This window comes from Crocodylus siamensis, chromosome 7 (assembly GCF_052110815.1).
Source record: "Crocodylus siamensis isolate JL-2025a chromosome 7, ASM5211081v1, whole genome shotgun sequence".
In the NCBI taxonomy this organism is placed as follows: Eukaryota; Metazoa; Chordata; order Crocodylia; family Crocodylidae; genus Crocodylus; species Crocodylus siamensis.
In genome coordinates this window covers 66,861,570-66,885,628 of record NC_143401.1, presented here as the reverse complement: position 1 = coordinate 66,885,628, position 24,059 = coordinate 66,861,570, and the positions used below count along the sequence as shown (strand labels likewise).

The window sequence follows — 24,059 nt, the reverse complement described above, 5'->3', positions numbered from 1 at the left end:
TTAATATAAACAGCAAAGAATTCAGTCCCATATTACTATTTCCTGAAATATATTTATTTGTCAACATAAGCCAATGATCTTTAACAAAATATAGATTTACATACTGCATTACAAAAAAAAATTCCAAAAACAAAAAATATCACAATAATGTACATCATCAAGCAGTTACAGTCAATTGTTTGCAGCCCCACCTGCCTCCAGGAGTGCTCGCTTGTACATTTCTTAGGGGAAGTGAAACCTGGACACGCAGTCCAGTTACCCCAGAATGGTCAGTGCAGAATACACTGCTTTACTCTGTACCTCAGCACTGCACTGCATTACCAGCTCCAAAACAAGAGTTTATATGAAATCCTCTAAAGCCGTTTAGTATCAATTTCTTAATTGTAACTACTTTCTTCCCACAATTAAGAAACTGATTATGCTGGCTATAATACTTATGATATCGATGATGCCTTTAAGTGTTTAGCAAAATCCAAGGTTCTATGAAGAGAAGGCTGGCTGAGGTGTGCCTGAATCAGTTCCTTCAAATCTTCATGCAGGAAGGAATTGCCTGGTGAAAATTTATCCTGAAATGAATAAAATGGTAAATTGTATAAAGCTCAGTAAAGTCAAAGTGGTGGTTTCTCAAGGTGTCTTTTTACCTTCCCCTATTGAAATCACTTACAGAAAAAGGACTTGTTTTCTAGACAGAGAAATTTTTCCCTTCTCTGTAAATAAGGGGAGGCTGCCACTCTGACCTCTTGCTATGAATTCAGACAAAGATCACACCTGCCATTTGAATCTAATCCAATAGTTTTAATAAAGCTTTAAAAAATTACTGGGCTAAGATGTTACATGCAGATACAAGAGAACAAAGGCCCCAAAGGAGATGAGAGAAGTAGTTTGAAATCAGGCAAAGGTAGAAATAAAGGTGAAAGTTGTGTCTTGATTCAGAATCCCCATTCCTGGGCAAAGTCAAGAGACTGAATACAAGTCCACTGTCATAAGGACTGAGGGAAGACAGTCGGAAACAAGTGGACCATGGCATGCTGGAGCTGAGATACTGTTAAAGTTTGCTAGAGGAACAAGTATAACCCCCCCCCCCACTAATGTCATAGATGTGATCCACATAAATATATAAAACCACTTCTAAATTCCTGATTTGAAAAAGATAGTATGTGCTAGGCCTTCTCATTTGATTATTACTCTTCAACATCCATCTGCCATTCCTGGTGCTATCATCCAGAGTTGCTGTCGACTCTAGGAGGGACAAACAAGCTAGAAACCCTTACAAAAGGGCAGAAGTAACAGCTACAATTACATTCTCAGTAGAGCCCTATTAACTATGAGGTTAATAGTTGCCGTGTTTTCACAAGAGAAAATCAGAATCAAGTATCATTTTTGAGGGGAGGGCATTCACAGGACATTCAGTGGGAACTGTCAGCTAGGTCATGCCCTACACTGAGGTCTGCTATATAATCCCTTTTTACTTCCCAGTGTTGGGTTGCTTTAATATTTATATATTTTTAGCTATAACTTGGTAATGATGGACAACATTTTCTCTTTCTTAAAACTGAACCCAGGGCTCTCAGATCTTGGCCATCCTGCCACCTCCAACTTTTGGAACAAGAAAGCATTTCTACAAAATAAGGTTCATCATTAAAGAAAATGACAAACTTGCACTGAATCACTGGAAAGTATGAAAAGATCAGAAAAAGGAAATACAAAACACTCTTGGTACTACATGTGTTGGCACTCTGGGAAATGAAACTTTGCTTCTCTCCTTTATAGCCACCATTATCTGGTCCCAGTAAAAAGCTAAGAAACCGCACTGGGTATAAAACCAAAACAAACACATTTGGTCGTGACTGCAGCACAGGGAGCCCCAAGCTCCACTATTTGTTAAATATATGTATCAGAAAGGATGCTGAGGGACCTTACCTTTTTTCTGGGTGTAACTGAGGCAACAGGAGGATTGAAAGTCATTCCTTTTATACTATAGTTCCCAAAAAGTTCTGTAGCAGACCTATAAACACATGTTTTACACGATTAAGGAAACAGAACAGTATGTGTATTTCCATAAGAGTCTCATTTTAAAACTAAATGAACTGACGGTAACGTGATTGAAAATTCCATGTTGCAACAGAGACATGCCCAATAGTACAGAACAACAATGTGGGAAGTGATATAAATCAGACAGTCAGGAGAGTCAAGATAATGACACAAACTAAGAGCAAGGAAAATGCCCTTAAATTATTATAGTGAATTAAATACCCAGCTGAGTTACATGTAGAAAAATCAGAATCCACAGAGGACGGGTCTGTAGATTCAATGCTCCCAGCAGGCTCTGCCTGCCACACAAAGAACTTTTATCCTCTGCATATCCTGGCAACAAGCCCTGGACAAACAGCATTCATCTTTTGCACTTATAAAAGAACCAGTGTGTTTTTGTTCTTCAAAATTCACTTTCTTGAAGTGCATGGAAACCGAATTCCTGGGAAATTACAAAACCAGAATGAGCACTGGTCTGCCAGTCTGTTTTTCCAAAGAACTTATGTGTCTCACCTTCGGCTCAAGTCAGCCTTGAGCGCTGCTGAGCCTTCAGCTGGAGCACCAGCAATAAGATGAGCTGCAAACCTTTGCACAGTTGGGTGGTAGTGTCTCTGAAAGAAAAAGGGTAGCCAGTGAGGGATACAAAGAAATGAACATGTGTACTGTACCAGTCAGGTCAAACTTATACTTACACTTACAGATTCAACAGAAAACTTTTGGTGTATAAACCCCTTTCCCGTTTCAGCCTGAGAGCTGAACACAAGGGTTAGTTGGTGTTCTAAAAGGTCAACCCCACAGCTCTACCAATCACACAGCTATTGTGTCCCCAACACGTCACCATAGTTAATCTTACTCTTCTTCCTTAATATTGCTGTAGCCAGGGCTACAGAACAACATTTCTTTAACAGTAAGTATTTTCCATTTAATATAATATTCACTGTAACATGTGATAAAACAGGACAATTAAATGCTGGTACAACGCTTTTGCCTGGCCATTCTCTGAGGGAGATGAGGTCTAACAGCCAACTATCATGTTTCTGTTTGCCTCTCACAGAGTAACCCTGGCATGTCACATGCAACCAACTGCAAAGTTAAAAGGAACGGCCTCAATATGCACTGGCACGCTACTCGTAGCTGTGCTGCCAATCAGAACAGTCGAAATGCCTGAGGCTCAGGAAAATTCAGACCCTTGAACTGGCTGATGTCACCAACACAGAAATCTTGCTGCTGTCTACATGCCAGAAGCAGCAGCAGTTCAACTCGGTGCTTGGGAACATTGCCTTTGTCCAGAAAGTCACAAAAGGAGTGAATGGAGAACTGGAGCATGCAAAGGTGTGTGGAGAAAACACAAGGACCAGAAGGACGGACGGGACAATGAGCAGGAAGCATACAGGGACCTACAAGAAAAAGCAAGTGGGATGTGGACTAAGGAGTGGGATAATATGGGAAGCAGGGCCCAGAGTGGAGGAAATGCTCGGGTAGGTGTGGAAGCAGGGAACCATAATGGGGTGGGAAACATGGAGACCTAAAGGTAGGAAAGCAGGAAGGGAGAGACAGGGATCCTGATAAGGGGAAGGATGGGAATGAGGTACTGCCATTTAAAGGAGGAAAGGAACAGGAACCTCACCAGAGAGTGACAGGAGAGGATGCAGTCTCAGCATAAGGCAAGGTTACAGGAAAAGCAACGATTTTGCTCATGCAATCCACAGGCCTGAGTAGGTATCCAGACTCCCTATACAGAGCATCAGACACCTCAAAATGGGACCCACCAAAAACACCAAGCTAAAAATGAAGCCCCTCAAGCTGGCCAATAGGAAATGTGGAGAGAGGGAGAGGAAAGGAAGAGCCATGGGGCCCCACCTTTCCCTGTGGTTACCATCTTCACTCCTTAGGATGAGGGAGGCCTGGTTTCAAAGCACTACTCTGTCAGAGGAAACATTAGCCCAGATCTCTTAGTCCTAAACTGAATGCCCTAACCACCAGACTACAGGCTATTTCAAATGCAGCTCTTAATCTCACCTGTTAAAAATCAATCCCCTTTAAAAGGGAGAGTTTCTCCCCCAATTCACCCTCAATTTAAGTTCCATGAAAACCTATGCTGTAAAGTGAAATAGGAGTCCCCAGCCCTTCTCCCGCATTTTGGGCAGGTCCTGATTCTGAGGGTGTGCTCAGAGAGTGTCCCACCACGTAAGGTCCCATAGGCAAACAAGACATTCCTCTACCTAATTCCTGGATCTCAATCTCTCTTAAACATGAGATGCCTAGTCCCTCAGCACCATCAGGATACAGACCCAGAGCTACACATGAAGATACCCAAGGAACTTTCTGGTGGAAACTTAGGAGCAAAGTGACTTCAAGCTTTCCATGCATGCTTAAAGGGGCAGATGAGAAGGGTTTTGATTACATACACATTGGATTTAGGCACCTACAACCACTATTAATGAAGCACATAGGCATTTAAAGGTCCTGATGTGGGTGTGTCCTAAAGCCCACAGATTGCTAAGAAAAAAGAATCATAACCTAGCTCTATATTTAAGTAAGTAACAAAAGAATTTGCTAGCTCCCCAAATTATCCAGCCAACTCACCTTCAGCAAGTGCAATTCCCACAGAGCTGTATTCTGAGCGTTGCAATACTCGGGCTCATCCAGTTCTGGGAGATAAAGTCCACTACCTTGAGATTCATTGTCTAGCAGGAGGTCTGTCTTGGGGAACGTCTGTTAACATCATCACCAGCAAAAGGGGTTACATTCTATACACAAGTTAAATACAAAATATAACACTCACACTATCAGTCTGAGCAGTATTCAAGGAAATATTGGGTAAATCAAAACTGTTTCAGATACTTCAAATCATTTCTTTAATACAATGAAAATTTAAAAATAATAAAAGTATGAAAAGCAAGGATTTTGTGTTATCTTTTGTTGGACAAGCCTTCAGACATCAAGTGCCCTTCCTCAGGTATATAAAAAAGTTTGTCCAATACCTTCTCATCTACAAAAATGGTTTAATAAAAGATAAAGCATGAATCCTTGCCTCTTATACTCTGCCTGGACCATCACAGCTACAACAACAATCCAAAAGTTTTGCTACTGCAGCAAAAACTTACCTGCATCAACACTCTGTTGGATGCTAAGATGCCCACACTGGAATCTGGAAGGACATGGAGAGCAAGTGTGGAAAGTCGCTTTATGAAGGCTAAGGCTCGTTGCTGGGAAACCTGTTTTCTTCGTTTGGCAAGCATTACATCCAGGCACTGAAGCACTATTATCATATCATCATTTGTTGCGCCTTACAAATAGAATTTTAATGGAACAAATAAAAGCCCATTTCCAGGAAAAAATGCTTTGTGAAAGACATTAATTAGATATTAGTACCTTTGAACACTGTACTAAAGCTTAAATGGTTCTAAACTCAGTAATTAACATCCTGATGAAAACCATTCAGACAGTTTTATAAAATTATGCCTGCTATAGGCAGAAACAATACACCTATGACTCCTTTTATACTATCTTTCTAATACTACATTTACTGCAATAAGGAAGCTTAAACATTATGAAGGGTGTTTTGGTCCTAATTGCACCAATTACTCTTTCAATTATTTATATAATTTTAAAAATGCATACATACTATACGATTTAGTATCACATACACTCCCCAACTCAACAGTTCATTTCTGATCTCCTTCTCAATCAATATAACTTAATTAAATCTATTTTACTACTTAAATTCTAAAGTGCCTATTAAGAATGTAATTATAGAAAACATAAACTGCAAAGGACTAATTAATGTGAAGTCAGAAAACTAAGAAGAGATCAGTTGCTAATGCAACTAGTCCCTAATGAAATGGCACTGGCTGAAAGTGGTGCTATGCAATACAGTTATAATTATTACTACCTGCATTAAGTTAATAAACACTGCACTACCACAGGAGAATGCCTAACCAATTAAAAAAGTGCCACCCATTTTAGAAGCATATAATAAAAAAAATCTTAAAATTGATGTAATATATTAAGACTAATGCAAAAAAGCAAAATAAGCATCATATCCATTCAGGTGTTAAAATACGTTACCTGCATGTAGCCTAAATAGTGTCTTGTAAAGATGAGTATAGAACTTCAAAGGATCGATATTAAGAACATCACCTGTTTAAAAACCCCCCCACATAAATAGCTTTATTCAAATATATCAACTCAAATAAAACAATAAAGTTTATTTATAAACTTATATTTATTTATAAATTATTTATTTATAAAAAGATCTCACCTTGACCAGAAAGAATATGAAAAGCAGTGAGAATGCAATGAAGGCTCTCCCGATAGCTTAGGTCCTAGAAATACAAAAGAACAGCTGATAGGCACTACATAAAATGTAATTTTATAAAAATACCAAATCAGTGCAGATGGAAAAAGCTTAACTTACACCAGAGGCAATCAGAGAATGCAAAACCATCAACAGGTCATCAAAAAATTCCACATTTATCAGATGAGCAAACCTAGAAGCAGAGGAATTTTTATTTATTCATTTTTTTTTTTACTTCTACACAACTTTATCTGCAAAACTCTTTTCAAAGTCTCTGGAACCCAACAAAAACTGCATCTTTAAGTTGTACTTTCATCATCTGCTCTTTTAATGCTTCTCCACAAATTTAACACTAACCACAAATTGATAATTCAACCCCAAAATTTATCACAACCTGCCACCAACTTTAACTGTACTAACTAGAGCAAAGAATGATTGTCAATTTCTTTAGAAGCAGACCAGAATAAACGATGCACAATCACTTTGTGTATCAAACAGTATTTCTTTAAACCCTGCTTTGGCAATGACATTAGATAGAAATACATAAAAAATACAAAAAGAGGATTTTTTAGTGTTCTTTATTTCTATTTATCTTACATTAAATGCTCAAACAAAGTATTTTTAAACCGCCTTTTCCGCATCTTATTTTTTTAATATATTGAAAAACATTAATTTATGGCTCTTACTTTGCAAGACCTTCTAGCACTGCAGGCAAAAGAGGCGATTTCTGTGCTTTCTTCAGTATTCTAAAGTATGTTAAAAACACTATATTCAGGGTCTCTGTGTGCTGTGGATACAAGTATGTAAAATAAAATTAATAAGCATGGGAACCAGGAATTACCAAAATCAAAACTTTCCTTTTAACCAACTCTTCCAAAAAATGTGAATTAGAAACATAGCTATCCCAAATTTGACATGAAATAATCAATATGTATTGGTTTAAAGGATAAAGTTGCATATTAGGAAGTCAACAGATGGGGCTGTGTTCCAGAGAAAAAAAATATTGGCAACATTTCCATATTTGGCTAAACAACAAACAACGCTTCTAATTTTAAATCTGACCTACCACGTCACCAGGGACTACTTTAAAACACAAATAAATGAAAGGAAGTATGTTACAGCGAACAGAACCTAAACTATTGTACACCAATAAGGGAACTGTGTTTTGAGCCTGCAGTGTCAGCTTCCACGTGTACCAGCACCTTGGGATCAGTATTACACAACTTTTGTGAATGGTGACATAATACCCTTCTGGTCTGGTGTCCAACAGCAGCACTCTTCTAAGAAATGCCAAAGAAAGCCCAAGGACAGATCCTAGTACTCTCACTTTTATACCTTATTAGAATGCCTTCTCTATAGACTGGTCTGTCATTTTAGTGGCAGGTGTCACTGTCCTCTGCTTACTCTGCACAAGTGCTGTGATAATTTCAGTCACCTCGGCACAACTATATCTGCTCATTACAAGATGCAACTCCATCCCACCTCTCACCTGGACATGCCATGTTTATTATGCATGAGAAGCTGTGCATCACTAGCCTGTTACTACAGGCTTTACCCAGTGAACCAATGTTCCAAACAAAAGCCACCAAATTAGGCTGTAGAGGTCTCATTTTATTTCTTTACATAAATAACTGCAGCAATAAGAAAGGAATTTCTGAAATTCCCTACCAGTTTCAGTTTTTTTTCTTTACTCTCTGAGGCTTCTGCTTCCAGGAGTTCTCGTTCCAGTTTTTCTTCTGCTTTCTTCCACTGAAAATACAGTTATCTTTAAGACATCAAATATTCTGGCAAATTAATTTCCCAAAAGCCTGAAAACCCAGAGTCCAGCGCTCCCTTCTGTATCAGGGTTCTATGGCCCAATGCAAGTTGTAGAGTGGCCTGAAGTTGCTTTAAGGATGGCTGAAGAGTAACTACTTCTCTAAATAACCCCTTCTCCCAAACTACTATGTTTGGGGTATTATCTGCAGCACTGGAAAGTAATTAAATAGGGGAAAAAGACAGAATTAGGAAGATCAACTCAATTCTTCATTGTGTACCAGATGCTCACTATACTTCCCAAGGCAAGCAGATTACCAGCATCTAGAAATAATAAAGGTAAACCTTTGCGTGCACTAAAGGCAGATGATAAGAAAGCACAAATCATACCTTTCTCTGCATTCTGGAAAGATTTTTCCTTTTGTCTTTACAGGTCATAAATTTTTTCTTTGCAGCAATGTCTTCTGTGTCTTTTTTCATTTCTACTTCCTTAATTCTTAAGTGAAGGAATATTTTTAACACCTAAAATGAGAATAACTAAAATATTTAGTGGCTGGAATCAAATAAGGTCACATGCAGTAAATACAATGATAGAAGCTTAGCAGCTACTGGCCACCAAAAAATAAGAAACAAATATTCATATAATATTCCGTGTACTGTAGCTGCTGTGCTACACAGTATTTTATTTTACACTGACTAAACATACATGCACCAAGACAGCTATGTTCAAAGAATGCTGCAGTGGCAAAATCAAGTGAATCAGAGTTGTGCAGTCAAGATTTTTGTCTGCAAAACCATTCCCTTAGTTGTTGCAGAAATTGGCTGGGAACTGCAGGAAGAGAAAGGAAGGTCTCGGGTTAAAGCCGTCAAATGCTACCCCAGAGAAGAGAATCTATCCCTGCATCTGCCACAGTGCTCCTATTCAATGTCAGACAAACTGAATAAACTAGCTTTTCACAAGTAGCCATTGGCACCTGATCTGAGTCCTTCAGTCAGATCTGCAGTGTATCAGACATTCATATCTTCAATGAGTCAGTGAGAATTCGACTTTCAGCTATGGTGTTAAATATTCTGAAAAAAATCAGGCACTAGATATCTCAAACTGGGCACTCAAAATCAGTGGATGCTTTTGATGCAAATGTCTTTGTGCCAGAACTTCATCATTCATTAAATGGTTTTAAATAAACCCCTCAACTCACAGGCATCTAGATTAGCATTCCTGAAGCTCTAGAAAAAGTAATTCTCTACTCAGAGTAAAGTTTGTATACTGTGCAGTTAATAAAGTATGGGGTATGGTCACACTTGGAACAAGGAGAATAAAATAAAATACTGAACATCTGCTCATTAACTGCACCATACGTCACATGTAAAGAATGAAGCAGGGTTCAATGCGACTGGATAATTAAAGGCTGTATCATGATGCAAATGCCCACAGTGGCTACATTAAGGTTGTACTAATAATCTTAATTCTTGTTTATTTTAGCTTCTGAATGCTTGACTTTGCAACCTATAAATCATCAGCAGGACTAGTACTTCTAGATCAACAACTCAGATTCCCACCCCTTCAGCTAAAGGATTATAGTTGACAACTATCTGGACCACTGATGGGACATGAGACACATACCTTCCCAGTAGGGTTCTCAAATATTTGAGACGTGAAAATCCTAGCTTTGACTCCAGCCAGAAGGGGAGCATGACTGTTACCTTCCAAATATGACCTCTTCTTCCTGTGTTTCCCTCCAACCTGTCTCATTGCCAACCTAGTCTCTCTTGTCCCCTGGCCTCTGGATGCAACTGAGTCTGCACCCTCACCTCCCTACAGTTCCTCAAACCACTTCCTGACTTTTCTTGGCCAGACTTGTTATCACTTCCAGGCTTCTCAACCTCCACACATTTCCAAAGTCCCTCATTTCAATCTTTTTGTCCAGCCAATCCTAATCTCTCCCATGTTTAGCTTCTTACTCAGACTACGCCATCTAGATACTGTCTGGCAATACAAGACTTGATGCATTTAGTTATGTATCACACTAACAAAAAATCCTTAGTGTATCAGGAAATTTTCATCAAAATGATTTATGACAGAAAATGTGGTTCCTATAAAGCCTAAGTTTTTGGAAATTCTTGGTAATATGTTCTCATTTTCTGCTGGGGTAAGGGAGGGAGTTGAAGAGGGATTTTGTTTCAAGTCAGTTTGAAACATATCAGTTTGAAGTGAACTGAACGTTACATTCCGACTCACTATCACATCAAGCTGCTTCTACCTATTGTGCTCTGGTACCCCAGAAAAGTTTAAGTGTTTCATATCTCTATTCTTTCCTATATGTTGGGATTCCTGTCTGGATTACATTTTAGATGATACACTGAAGTGCCCCCGCTTTGACTACATCAGGTACCACGTTTTGGGCACACCTACACATGCATTAAGGTGCTTTTCTTAATGTGTGTTAAATTTAATATATCCAATGTGAGGTACTAAACAAATATGCATTAGGCTGCCTCAATGCACAGTGAAGAACGCACATGGTCTTTAAGTGACACTTAATGTGCAGTAGTCTATTTTACTGCACATTAGTGCAGTAAATCACACATTTTTAATGTGATGCTTTAACGAGCAATAAAACAGGCTACCATGCATTAAAGCGCATGTGTAGAAATGCCCTATGAGATCACATGAGCATGGTGGATCAAAGACAGACAGAAACACAGAAAGAGAAGACAGCAAGATTAAGAGGTGGTGTGACATCACAGGAAGACTGTATCTATGGCAGACTGAAATGATTTCTGAACTGATTTTCTTAGCACTTTTTATTTTGTGAAAATGTTCAATATGTTGACTACCTGCCCCTATTTAGACAAATGCTGAATTATCAGAAAGTTAAGAAATATAAAACAGACTTTCCCCGCCCCCCCAACTTGTTTTAAGGGAAGTCAAAAAGCCCTAAGCTTGTTCTAGGCTCAGTGAAGGTAATGAAATATAGAATGGCAAAGGGAAGAAGTTAGATCATTTTACTTCTTACTTTTTAGCATTTTCTGATACTGTCAAAAGAAAAGCACAACAACATACACTTACCTCAGGTCTAACATCATAATTTCTGCTCTTCACTAGACCAGATATTACTTTAACTACACCCAAGGAAGCAACGCCAAGTTTGTCTTGTTTAAAGAGCTGCTTCACTGCTTCGCAACACATTTCTGAAATCTGAAAGTTAACTGAAATGTTTATTCTGAAGAGGCAATATGAAAGAGACCAACCTGTGCCAATAGTTTCTCAATTACAACTAAACAATCAGAACTCTTGAGGTGATATCTTTTATCAGACCAACTGGATAATTGCAAAAAAATTTGCTTTATCTGCAAGCTTTTGGGCACTCACACACTTCCTATGGCATAGGAGAGTACAACGATTGTAAAATCAATTACAGCTATGCTTTTTATGTCAAAATTTACAAGATGTGACAATGTAATATTTAAAAAAAAGTGAAGACTGTAAAATACTGATAAGGGTTATACAAACAATATGGTTGCCTCAAAATGAATTTTCAAAACCAAACATAAAGAATTTCTGTTAAAATCATAAGAAATAATAACTATGCTCACCTGCTTAGATGTGTCATTCATGAGGGGTACAACCAAGACAATAATGTTATTGTGGAAGTTGAAATGAGGCAATGCGACAAGCAGCTCACAGAGGCATTTCACTGCAATCTCTGCCAGACCTTTATACGCTTTTAATGAGATCACATTACTCTTCTTCAGCTTTCTTTGCTTCCAGTCTATAAAGAATTGTGTTTTCTGTTATTGTGGAAAACTCACGGGAACTACCTTACTTTGAACAATTTTCTGTTTGCTTTCCTGATATTTTGCTCAATAAAATAAATCTTAGCGTACAGATTCCTGTGAAAGAGTCAGATAAAAGATGCAGAGAGCAGTATTCATTCTGAATAGAAACATTTAGGCCTCAGTACTGCAAACATCTGAATAACCTCATGCATGCCACTAGCTCTGAGTTCAGTGAGATAATATGGGTATAATTGTTGAAAGGATCAAGATCTTCCATCTAGAAATGTACATTAAGAAACAAGGACAACTCACACTATACCTTTAATTGTTTGTTCCAGATTTTCCAAGTAAAATTTGTACTGGCTCACAAGACCTTCTTCAAATTCTCTTAGTTTCTGAGTTTCTTTTTTAACCTGCAAATATAATAAAAATTAGATTTTCTTTAAAACTGTTAAGTACTGCAATTAATTAATATTGCCACACCGAAGTTGAGATGTATGTTCTTTTGCCAGGGCTTTTCTACAGATATATTTAAGGTAACTCCTGTCTTTACTATTGTGTAAGTTTTGGTATGTAAAAGAAATGCCCCCTCTTCCCCACCAGATCTATTTCATTAGTAGGGTTTTAAGTGGGATGTGATGAACTTTTTGAAATTAATTTAAAAGCCTCAACTGGTCAAACGGTTATAAACTGTGGCAAGACCATTTCAGGCTGGACATAAGGAAGAATGTCTTTACTGTCCGAGCCCCCAAGGTCTGGAATAGCCTGCCATCGGAGGTGGTTCAAGCACCTACACTGAACACCTTCAAGAGCAAATTAGATGTTTATCTTTCTGAGATCCTATGACCCCAGCTGACTTCCTGCCCTTTGGGCAGGGGGCTGGACTCGATGATCTTCTGAGGTCCCTTCCAGCCCTAACGTCTATGGAAGTGTGCCATCTCAATCGAAAAGTACCTTTTAAAGTAACCTTATACAAGTCCAGGAGAATGAGGTATCCTATAGTTGTTTACTGGTTAATTAAACACACAGGCACAAAGATCTGAGCCAATTCTGGATACTTCAGTAATTATATTCTTTATGATAACTTTCAGTGATTTATAATTCATTCTAGTTCCCTATGTCAAACAGGGACAGCTGTTTTGTTCCCGTGTTTGCAGTATTGCTAAAAATTACGTATGTATCACACACCCCTTAACCCAAAGCAGTTTTTTAGTGTCCACCTGGTTTAAAAGATGGATGCATAAAAAATTTTGGAAATGGTATTAACAAGTCCTCTCAAAGTTTAATATTTTATTTCCCTCAATTTATCATCAGCATCTAACCATATATTTGTATTTTAACAAACTGGACAGATTCTAGAAGTCAGAACTTAAGACCCTCCTTGGCATTAAAAATGACTGTTTACATTTGTTCAAAAAACAGACTAAAATTAAGCATCTGTTTTAGCATCAGAAATAAAGTCAAGGAAGTTTTCACGAGACTGCATAAAAAATCCTGAAGCTTAACCTTTGTAGCTTTTTCTGCTTCAGTCAAAGGCCGAATTTTGTAAGAAGGAGTTATATCTTTGAATATCTCCATCAAAGAAACCAAGACCAGCTTCCGAACGATGACAGCCACACTGGGGTCCTGTTCCATCAGCATGACACGCAACTCTTTCAGCTTTTTAATCTGTTCAGGGAAAAATGAGTGAAAGGATCAATTATGAGTTATTTATCAAACAGAAATAAGTTTGTACACTTTTATGCAAATGGCAGGAAGAAGAATGCCCCCCTATTAGGAAACAAAACCGTTATAGTGCAGTGACACTAACATAATGGATTAATAAACACTATTAAGTATGAGAAAAGCCAATAAACGCCAAAGAATCCACAATACAATAGTTCAGTAATGTTATATCTACCAAGTCACTGCAACTTTAAGTAGAACGATAGAAAAATATTTCTGCATTCTAAGTAAGAATCTAACCATGAGCCTGCAAGCAAAGCCTAAGGGTTAAGACCCTGTGAACAAAGCAAGTTGACAGAGCAGAAGTATGGGAGTCTCACTCCCAATGTGTAAGACAGACCTAAGGAAGTCATGGAGTTTCCAGCTACTGAAGGGTCTGGACAGAACCAGACAGCTACATGGAACCAGACTGTCTGTACACATGATAAAAGCAAACATTTCCCTCAACTCTGCAATGCACAGGGAAACATGGAGTTTCTGCTGCTTGTGGCTCTTCCACAGGTACATGACACATTGCAGACTCTGCCACTGCTCAGTTACTTCAAAACTTTGTAACTGATTGATTTGTGGTATCACACCCACAGAGTCTAATATTACCTACATTATTTTCTGGGTCAGACAGAATGGCAGATGCTAGACCTGCAATCTGGGTTTTCTTCTCCTGCAGCTTTATTTTCCTTTGAACAAGCAGTTCCTCAGTAGAGAGTAAAGGCAGGGGTTCTTCCCTAGATACTGGAACAAATTAAGAGTTAGTTTTTTTCCTTTGGGTCTCCACACTTTTTCTGCATATTAGCTGTCACTTAACAAGTAGCATGGAGAAATCCAGTTCTATATATTCTGTATACTATATGAAAATATACTACATATAATAAGTGCAGCTGTATAAAACCCTTTCTGTGGTTTATACCTACTACAATAGGTAGTACTACAATAGGTAGGTTATACCTACTACAAGATTCAATTCACCTCCTCCAACTTGAATTTCATATTTATAAAAAGAAACAGCACGTCTGCTATAAACTTGAAAGTGGTTCTCTCTATTATAGCAAGTGACAACATACAAACCCAACGCGTTACAGCCAGCCAAATTACAGGCAATCCTGTAACTCCATTTCCTTCTGAACAGTACTTCATTTTAATATGTCTAACTATTAATAAGGACATTTGATTACCTTCTGCTACCTCCATTTCTTCCATATCCTCTTCCTCCTCTTCATTCTGTGCAATGTTGACAACTGCAAGAACAGAGTGTAAATTTGCAACCTGACAATAGGCAAAATAAACAAAACACAACATATTTAGTTGCCCTTTTATTCTGATTCCTGTGACTGTTTCTTACCTGGCTTTTCCATGGTTTGTGGAATAATGCCAGTCTTGTCTTTGATAGGAAGTAGATGGATAAGTTCTTTTTCCGGCTCAGTCTGCATGCGTCTTGGCATTTTCTCATATTTGCCAATCACACTTTCCTGTTTTCGTTTCTTGGCATGAATGGGTTCACTACATGATGCAAGACAGACTCAATCAAGTCATCAACAAATTAAACGAATTTAACTATAAATAGAAGTCTGCTGTCAAGATTAAACACCTACACCGTAAACTCATGCAATTTTTCATTAACTGGAACATCTGAGTGAATTTACTCTAAGTCTGTCAGTTGAAGTTACCACTTTAAAATTGACAGTTTTATGAAATGTCATACAAACTCTCATTATAAACAAAATCTCTGTCTACAAATCTCCAACTTTTTTTAAATAAACTTAGATGCAAAAAACAATAGTTAGCTTAGCATAAGAAGCGAGTTCAGTTATTGTATGATTTCAAAGTTATTCCACTACTCCCCTAGCTGATGTTAAAGGTTTGTCTACTCAAGAGTGTCTGCATCGATTTAGTTAAGTAGTAAATGGTGTAATTCCCTAGCATGGGCGGCTAGGATCTGGAACCACCTTCCAAGGGAAGTGGTGCTGGCTCCTACCCTGGGGGTCTTTAAGAGGAGGCTTGATGCCTACCTGGCTGGAATCATTTGAGCCCAGTTTTTTTCTCCTGCCCAGGCGGGGGGTCGGACTTGAAGATCTACAAGGTCCCTTCTGACCCTACTTCTATGATTCTATGGGCAGACGCATCAATTTAAAAGCATTCATCTGTTTAGCTTTTTCGATAGTACTGTGTCCACATTAAGGGGCTGAAAATAAACTGCAACCATTGGGTGTAAATAAATCCTAGCAATGGAAGGCAGTGCCCACTAGAACTATGAAAACCACATTAGTAAGACTACCATTAAACAAAATGGTTATGATCTTAGCCCAAATATACAAGAGGCCAGGAAGTGCAGAACAGAGAAAAAAGGCCCCATCTTCATATCCTTAGCATCCACTCTCTGCCAAGGAGTGAGACAACATACTGTATCCACAGTCTGACCCAGTAAATAGCAGGCCTTATGTTCTTATGTTAAGTTCATAAGCCATTCCACACGGACAGGATCAGCATTAATAACATGTACCACCTTCTTTTATAGCCTACTACTAGTTGGTGTGTACATTTGCTGTTGGTTAAGGTTCATTTACACTTGAGGATTTATACTCAGGGCATTTACCCTGCCACCCAAGCAACATCTTCTAGGCCAGATGCTGACGAGGCTGCAGTACTAGCAATGGCTAATCAGGCAGCAGAGACTGTCTAATTAACCACTGCTGCTGCCACTTGCAGACAGCCCAATCAGCTGTTGCCACCAGACAGCAACAGTTGATGGGGCTGTCTTTCAGCTGCTGTCATGGCAGCTATCACTGGGCATTGGGGAAGTTACAGGGCAGTCCCCTTCCAGTTCTTTGCTGCAGAGCACACCTTTGACAGGACTATGTAGCATTCCTGCCAGAGGCTTTGCAAGTGTGCACACCTGACAGCATTCTATTTTTGTAGCATTACAAAGTGTCACAAAAGCAATGCGTGTCCACAGCCTTGGCACTGAAAAGAACACAAAGGTCCCTCACATAATCATTTACTAAAATATTTAAGAGATAATGGCTGGAAGCCCATGCACATGACCTCTATCATACACAACACCTCTCTTATACACAGGAATCAAAAAATTGTTGGATCCTGGGAAATTCCATCTGCTTTGAATGAAGGAGCAGATGAAAACTTGGCAGAGATAGTATCTTGCTACAGTTATCTATGGCTTAGCCACAGGAGTGCTGGTAAATGTATTCTGATTGCACTTTCCAAGAAGGTAAACACTAAAACTAAAGACACCCAGGCACACAACTAGAACAAATCTCCTGGGAATTTTTAATGTTACCACTGCCAATTTATTGCAAAGAATAACAGAGAATAGTTACCTAGAAGACAGGTCTCTTGTTAGAAATGATGCTTTTCGAGCCAAATCTTCCATTAATTTGAGGTCATCTTCATCCATCATATCCAGAGGAAGAGCTTCCTCTTCCTCCTCTTCCTCTACTTTTTCAGCTATATCAGAACACAATGGATGGAATTGTAAGATGCTGTACACGTATACAAACTTGAAATGGACCATTCTTGTACCCATCATATCTGTTCAGCTCTATACATTAGCCCCAGTCCTGCCAAACACTCATATGGGCTAAACTTTACCTATGTGGTTTGTCTTGCTAACGTTAATCAACCATCAAGCACATCCCAGAAGATTACCTTGTGCTTCTACAACTTACTGTATATATGAGAATAGGTTGTTTGCTTATTGCTCAACCCCCAATCTCAAGGATCAATGGGACAATTTTTGCCTGTCCCCTACTCTCATTCTGTCTCGTTTGAATGACCCTATCAGTAAGGATCTCCATAAATCACACCAGAAGTGGCCCCCCCCCCACCGTGGCTCCTTTTATGTTTTTCATTTTGCTTCTCTCCACTCCCTCCCCACCCCACCCTCTGCTCCAAATTGGTGGAGGAGCCCCCCCAGCTGGGCCATTTGCTGCTGATCACTGGGGAAGCGAAAAACACGGCTTATTTAAAACAGTGGGATCCCTATGCCAGTCAGGGGCAGGGGACAACGGGGGGCAGAAACACTGAAATGAAAACATTAAAGAAGCTGCTGCAGGAGGCACTTCCGATATAATTTATGGAGATCCCTACCTATGCAGTCTTCTGCTAAGAGATATACTGGGGCTCTTGAACACACAAGCTTTCCTAGTCTGCTACAGATATAAGCACTCTCAGAATCACAGCAACATAATTCACAATTCCATGGTTAGTATCTAATACAATGGAACCAAATCTGTACCAACATGTTATCATGACACTCTCCAGTATTGTTTGCAGCCACAGAAAATGAAAAAGTCTAAACCGAGGCTCACAGGGACAGCGAAGTGCAATGTTATTCACAATACACTACTTGCTGACCTCTGGATAGCAACACTGAGCAAAGGCTAGGCACTCTCTATGTATTTAAAAGGATGCAGTCACCCCTAGCATGCCAAATACATCTGACTTACACAAATGGTCTCACCTGAAAGGGGTCACATTAGGAACTCCTGCCTAAGACTTGTTCCTGTCTTTTACTTCTCCCATTAAGAAAGTGCGTGGGTTTTTTTTCAAAAGAGATAAAAACTGGTATGGGTATACTGTATATTCTCACATATAACCAACCTGCCCCTGAATAAAACAGGCTGATTTTCTAAAGGTACCATAAAGAAAAAAGACCTTATCTAGGTAAAGTATCATGGTAGCAGCAGCTAGGAAGATGAGCCTGCTGCCAGCCTAGTGCACTGGATGGGGCTCACTGACTGATCCAACATGCTGGGTCTAGGGCTATGTACCAGGTCCAACCCTGTACAGTAGTTCTGGGGCCATGAAGCAGACACAATCCTGCATAGTGGATCCAACCCCACGTGGCAGGTCTAGGGATGCACAGCCCAAGAGGATGCCAAGTCTTGGACCACACACCAGCTCCAGAGCCATGTGTTGGGTCTGGCCCTGGAGCCAATGGACAATCCCAGATTTGGAACACCAGGTTTGATTTGGCATGCAACCCCAGAGCTGGTGCACTGAGTCTGACCCCAAACACCAGCTCAATCCAGCACACAGATGAGGAGGGGGGCTCCCCCTAGGTCTGGAAATCTGGTGTATGGGGGAGCGAGCAGTGGCAGCATTCATTCCCATTACTTGCGGAGCTGCAGCAATTAATGCTGCCACCTCTTCACTCTCCCCACCAAATTTCTGGACCTATGGGGATCACTTTTCCTCATATGCAATGCACACTGTAATTTTCCTCAGCTGTTTTTGGGGGGGAAAGGTGCAGGGTATATGTGAGAAAATATGGTATTCAGCAAGCTATCACATGCAAGTTATATCATGAAGAAATCTATGTAAACAGTTTTGGCATGCTTAAGTGATACATGAGCTTGGTCTAACAACATGTTCATACCCAGCAGACCGCAAGGTAAATTAGCCTGCAAATTCCTTGATTCCACAGCTAGACTGTTTTTAGTGTAGAACATTTCTAACATCTAAAGTATTTTTGGTTATCTGTACATTACCTCACAGGCTCCCTAAGAGGGCAGTACAGTTAGAAACCCAGGCTTAATGTAGCCTCTGAAGTTCAGCCTATAGGAATATACAAATCCAGCAGCTAGCAAAAAGAACAGACACAATAAATGGTCTGGAATAAGAGGCAGGAATGTGAATAGTGTTGGTCTTAAAGATAATACTGCAAATATACTGGCCCAAAGGGTAACAGTGACCTGACTCAACGCTGACACTCTTCACAAAGTATAAAAACAAACAAATCAGAGACTTCAAGATTTTTTTTTAAAAGTGCAGAATGCCAATATCTAAGCATGTTAGTTTTAAAGTGGGAAACACAAACTTCATACATTTTCTGCAATCCACCTTACCAAGCAGTATGTGCTACAGGCTCTGACGTAATCAGTAAAGCATAACATCATACATAAAGCATATTACAATGTTTTTGTTATGTACCATGCAAGTAGCCCTTGTCACTGCATTGAAGAGCTGGTTGTAAAAAATAAAAAAAAACAATAACACATGTACGTACTCACTAACTTCAGTCCTAGAATAAATAAAGATCTGTATGCTATGTATTTAGCTCTGGTTTCATGATATACAAATTAGGGTGAAGCATGAAAATATTCAGTAACACTGGTCTATAATGAGTGGATCTAAAGCTTTGGCAAATTCATTACCTGACAAACAGGCCAACAATTACCTGCATGTTTTTTCTTGTGTTCCTCCAGCGGAGCAGGTGTTTTGGAGATCACATCTCGGACAGCTTGTCTTAGCTTCCTTTGTTCTTTTCGGTATTTCTTTGCAGTACTCTGTTGCTTAAATTGTTTGTTCTTTAACTTGTTGTCAAGTTTGATTTTACTAGTTTTCAGCAACTTGCGAAAGCTTGGGACTCGTTTTGTATTTTTCCTCTAGAAACCAAAAGAAAAAGTATCAGCGGACTGAGTCATTCATGTTTCCTCTGATTAAAATGAGTGAGATTTTCCTTTAATACCAAAGATGGAGTTTTTTTAAAAGGACAAGTTAAACACTGTCATTACTATCAAATAAATTGCAGTTAAGCATGGGTTTCTCCTTAATTTCAAGTTTATCCCATTTTTACTAAATGAACTTACCTGCATTCACCTCCATGGAAGGAAGCTGGACAATAATCTGTCAGAAACTTTTAACAGTTCGAGCTCTCTAACTGCCATATCCAACACAAAAAGTAATTTGGCTTAGAGAGATCTCATAGCTCTCCCTATTTCAAGAAAAATTAATGGAAAAGGCCCATGGATTATCTAGGCCCCCCCCTTTGTCTAAATTTAGACCTGAATACAGAGCCAGGACCTTATTGATATGTATGTGATCTGTTTCTAGTGATGAATCAGGATAAAATACCCACATTATTAAAATTAATTACTGACAACCTTTGAAGCCAATTGACCATCAAATACTGACTGACTTCTCCGAGCTTTGTGAAGGTGGTAAAGGGAACACTACAAATGTTTGCTCCTTTCTCCCAGAGACCGAAGCAGATGGTATCAGCCACAGCTGCTTCTTCACGTCTAAGGTTGATCTCACCTATTTGCATCTCATCTCATCCTCTATGTGCATGGAAGGCCAGAGCCTGGAAGTGTTACCAATACACCACCTTCTACATTCCTTTTCCATAGCTTCAGACAGCATCTCATGTAGAGACAGCCTGTTTGATATTTCAATTAGTGTTTAATGTGTAATATTTAATAATTTTGGGGGTTTAATAGTTATAGCAGTTGTTAAGGTCATGTTAGGGTTCCCTCTGCCCCTGTAATACAGTCTGCTGTAGTTGAAGGCACTTGCGAGTGGGGTGCTCTGTTCACCTTAAAGCCCCCAGACACAGTTTGTTTTCTCAAGCTTCTGGCTCCACCAGATGGAGAAATTTGGTGTTAAACCTCTAAATCTGAACCCAGCCCCTTTACTGCCAGCCGGGACCTGGCAGATGGCTTTCATAAGCATCTGGACTGAAAGCTCTGATTCAGAAACAGGGCGACAGGGCAGCTCTCGCTGTGACGGCTCTGCTGCAGGTGCAGCCATGTCCCAGCAGGCAGCACCTCGATGCAGCTGGGGGACTGCCACTGCTGTAGGGAGCAGGCTTTGTGTTTGGCAACAATGGCAGCTACTTTCCTTCATGGGGGGGGTCAGGCTGGTGCTTCGGGCCCCAGGGATTCTTAGTCCAGAGCCTACGCCTCCTGGCTCCCCCACCCCATCCCTGCAGTACATGGCAGAGTCTGGGTCCTTCCTTTCCTCTCTCCTGCCTTCACTTGCCCCCTCCCAGACCAGCCTCCAGAGCCAGCAAGCCCCTCTGCTGTTGGCCTCAAAGGCTCAGATCAAGCCTAGTGGCTTCTTAATCTGGCAGGAGAAATACCATGCATCTGCGACCAAGAAGGCAGTTTTCCTGAAACACTTTGCAGGAGAACTGCTCTTCTGGTGTGGCTCAGGACCCACCAAGGTGCAGCAGCTTTAAGCCCAGTGTATGGAAATGGAAATCTCCTCCCTTGCTTGCTCCAAGGGCTTTATAGCTATGGACAAGCAAAACTTGGGGGATGCCCACCAAAGGTTTTAGAAACATCTGAAGCCCCAGGTGTGGGTGGAGCATGTTTGCCAGTAGTAGGGCCACAGAGGACAGAGATGCAACTGGACCTGGAGACAGCGAGAAGGACTGCAACGGGATGGGCAGCAGCAGAAGTGACAGCGACAAGGACAGTGAACGAACTGAGACAGTAAACCCCAAACCGGGGTTTGGACGACAGGACTGTCACTTGAGTAGGTGAGGGTGGGTGCAGGGGAGCAGTTGTGTTTATTGTAACGGGAAGCATTTCTCAATTAATTAAAGCTTCTTAACGTGGTTTTAGGGTGTGTGATGGAAAGTTTATGATAAAGAATGTATATAACTCTTTCTCTCTACAGAAATATATTTTAATTTAAAAAAGGAAAAGACAGACCCCTTCAGTCAGCAGGGGACCAGCTGGTCACCCGGCCAGCACACACCTACACACCCACGGGCGCCCATACTGTACGCACAGGGACGGGACACACGCGTGTGCACACGCGCGCGCATGTCGTCCCCCGCCCCCAGGCCGAGGCCGGGGCCGGCCGGGCCCCGCGACAAAGCTGACCCGCCCCCGAAACCCCCCCGGCCCGCGGCAGCGGCTCTCACCGGCTTCATGGCGGCGGCGGCGGGTCTGGACCTCCGGGTACACGTGCGGCGGCGCGGAGCAGGGCCCGGAAGCTCCCCCCCAGCCCGGCGCGCAGCGCCCCCAGCGGCGGAGGCCCGCGCGGCAGCCGCAGGAAGGACGCGCGCGCCGTGCGCGGGGAGGCGGCGCTGGGCGGGGGCGGGGCCTCGCCCGCCTCTCGCGGCAGAAGTGGGCAGGGCCTGGCGGCGGCAGCCGGCGAGGGCCCGTGCCCCGAAACCTGGAGCCAGCCGGGCAAGCCTGAGTGCCTCCGGCCAGGTGTCGGAGGGAAGTCCCTGCCTCTCGCAGGCTCCGTGTGACCGGTCCTACGTACAGTCCAACAGTAAAGCAGGAGAGAGAGAGAAATACACATCCTCTTCCCTCCGGTGCTCGCTCTAGGGCACAGGCGTAGGCTTCTGACACTAAGCTGCTAAGTTACCAGCTTGGTAATACCAAGTAACAGCCTCCAGTTAGTCTCCTTTTTAAAATAATACCACAACTGATATAGGGATACCTTGCGCCTTGGCAATAGGAATCAGCCCAGATATACAGTCCGAAGATTAGGATCTGAACGTTATTAAAAAAAAAAAAAAAGCCAGAGAAACGCTTAGATTTCTTGCAAAGGCTCATCACTGAAAGCAGCTAATGCTTTGTGGCTCAAACTGCACTAATCTGCTAAAATATACTGCAGCTGTGCAAATAAACTAGTGGGAGAAGCCACTCGCATCTCATCCTAGGTGCTTGGCTATCCCCTATACCACAGTATCGGAGCACTGCCTGTCCCAACATAAAGCTCAAGTCCCACAGGCAAGTAGTATTATTCTCCATCACAAGAGTAAAGCAGCGGTTTGCAATCCGGTATGCCAACAACCTGTCGCTGGCACATGTTAACAGATTTATTATAACTACTCCTTACAACAAAAAATTGCTCATAGTGCTTAGGGTTGTATTGTTTTATAGTGGTGGTGTGCAATCTGTCAGTGTGGGAACCACTGGAGTAGAGAGCTCAACAACTTGCCCAATTGTAACCCAAGGGAGTCTATGGCCAAGCAAGGAATTGCACTCAGGTCTCCATATTGTCCTAACTACTGCCTCGCCCTTCCCTTTCTGCTCTTCAAGTACTTCCAGTTGTTTCAGACTAAACCTTCTATTTGATTTTTTTTAATTCACAAAAATCAAGAGGTGCTCCGTGAAAACAATCACCGATTTCTAACAAGGCCAAGTTCTGGGTCAATACCTATACAACACACAAAGAGCATTAGACTGATCCTTTGCACATAACTCCAGAAGACATGATTATCATTCCCATCTTCCAGCTAAAGTTAACTACATTTTGCAATGGGGAAGCTGACATCCTCCAGTTTACTGACAGGGTCACCATTTGGCTCAAGTTTTCACTCTTGCTTTGAGCTCAAACAGAACTTATGAATGAAAAGATGACTCCCCCCCCCCCTTTCCCCACAAAGAGAAGAGCAATGCCCCCTGGGAACACATCCAACACCTGCTTCAGGTCAATGAGTGGCTCACTATTCTGAGCCATATTTTTTCCATCCCAGGGCCAAGAATCAGCAGTGTGATGCTTCAGACCTAGATGTAAATACATTTCGATTTTCATAAGTTCAAATAAGTTCTTTAAGCATTTTTTTTTTATCAAACTGAAAAGGAGACTAATGAATATACCATAAGGACAGGCAAGGTTCTTTGGGTAGATGTGACCTCTTTTATTAGACCAACTGAGTAGCTGGAAGAAAGTTCTTAGCAAGCTTTCAAGTGTAGTGCCCTTTCTT

General features: G+C 40.9%; 1 protein-coding gene across 3 annotated transcripts; it reads right to left on the bottom strand.

Moving 5' to 3' along the window:
• Positions 1-32: 32 nt before the first annotated feature.
• NOC3L (NOC3 like DNA replication regulator) lies at positions 33-22,404 on the bottom strand. 3 transcript variants are annotated; one of them, XM_090058654.1, is made up of 21 exons: positions 22,260-22,404; positions 19,785-19,992; positions 16,924-17,050; positions 14,931-15,088; positions 14,764-14,826; positions 14,193-14,323; positions 13,373-13,534; positions 12,186-12,279; positions 11,684-11,859; positions 11,157-11,285; positions 8,477-8,608; positions 8,000-8,080; positions 7,018-7,118; positions 6,452-6,524; positions 6,296-6,359; positions 6,103-6,174; positions 5,139-5,320; positions 4,618-4,746; positions 2,545-2,642; positions 1,921-2,005; positions 33-566 (listed from the first exon to the last, which is right to left on the bottom strand). In XM_090058654.1, the coding sequence occupies exons 1-21, from the start codon at positions 22,266-22,268 to the stop codon at positions 435-437; spliced, it is 2,406 nt and encodes an 801-aa protein (XP_089914780.1). In that variant the 5' UTR covers positions 22,269-22,404; the 3' UTR covers positions 33-434. The 3 variants fall into 3 exon arrangements, with proteins under 3 accessions (XP_089914780.1, XP_089914779.1, XP_089914778.1); XM_090058653.1 differs by having other exon boundaries at positions 5,139-5,182; positions 22,260-22,391; XM_090058652.1 differs by lacking the exon at positions 6,103-6,174 and having other exon boundaries at positions 22,260-22,391.
• Between the last annotated feature and the right edge of the window lie 1,655 nt (positions 22,405-24,059).

Excerpts from the sequence above, each read along its gene's own strand:
- NOC3L (XM_090058654.1), bottom strand. Across the intron at positions 15,089-16,923 it reads ACAAGAGACCTGTCTTCTAG|TGAACCCATTCATGCCAAGA; the intron begins GTAACTATTCTC and ends TGCATCATGTAG. Across the intron at positions 567-1,920 it reads CAGTTACACCCAGAAAAAAG|GATAAATTTTCACCAGGCAA; the intron begins GTAAGGTCCCTC and ends TATTCATTTCAG.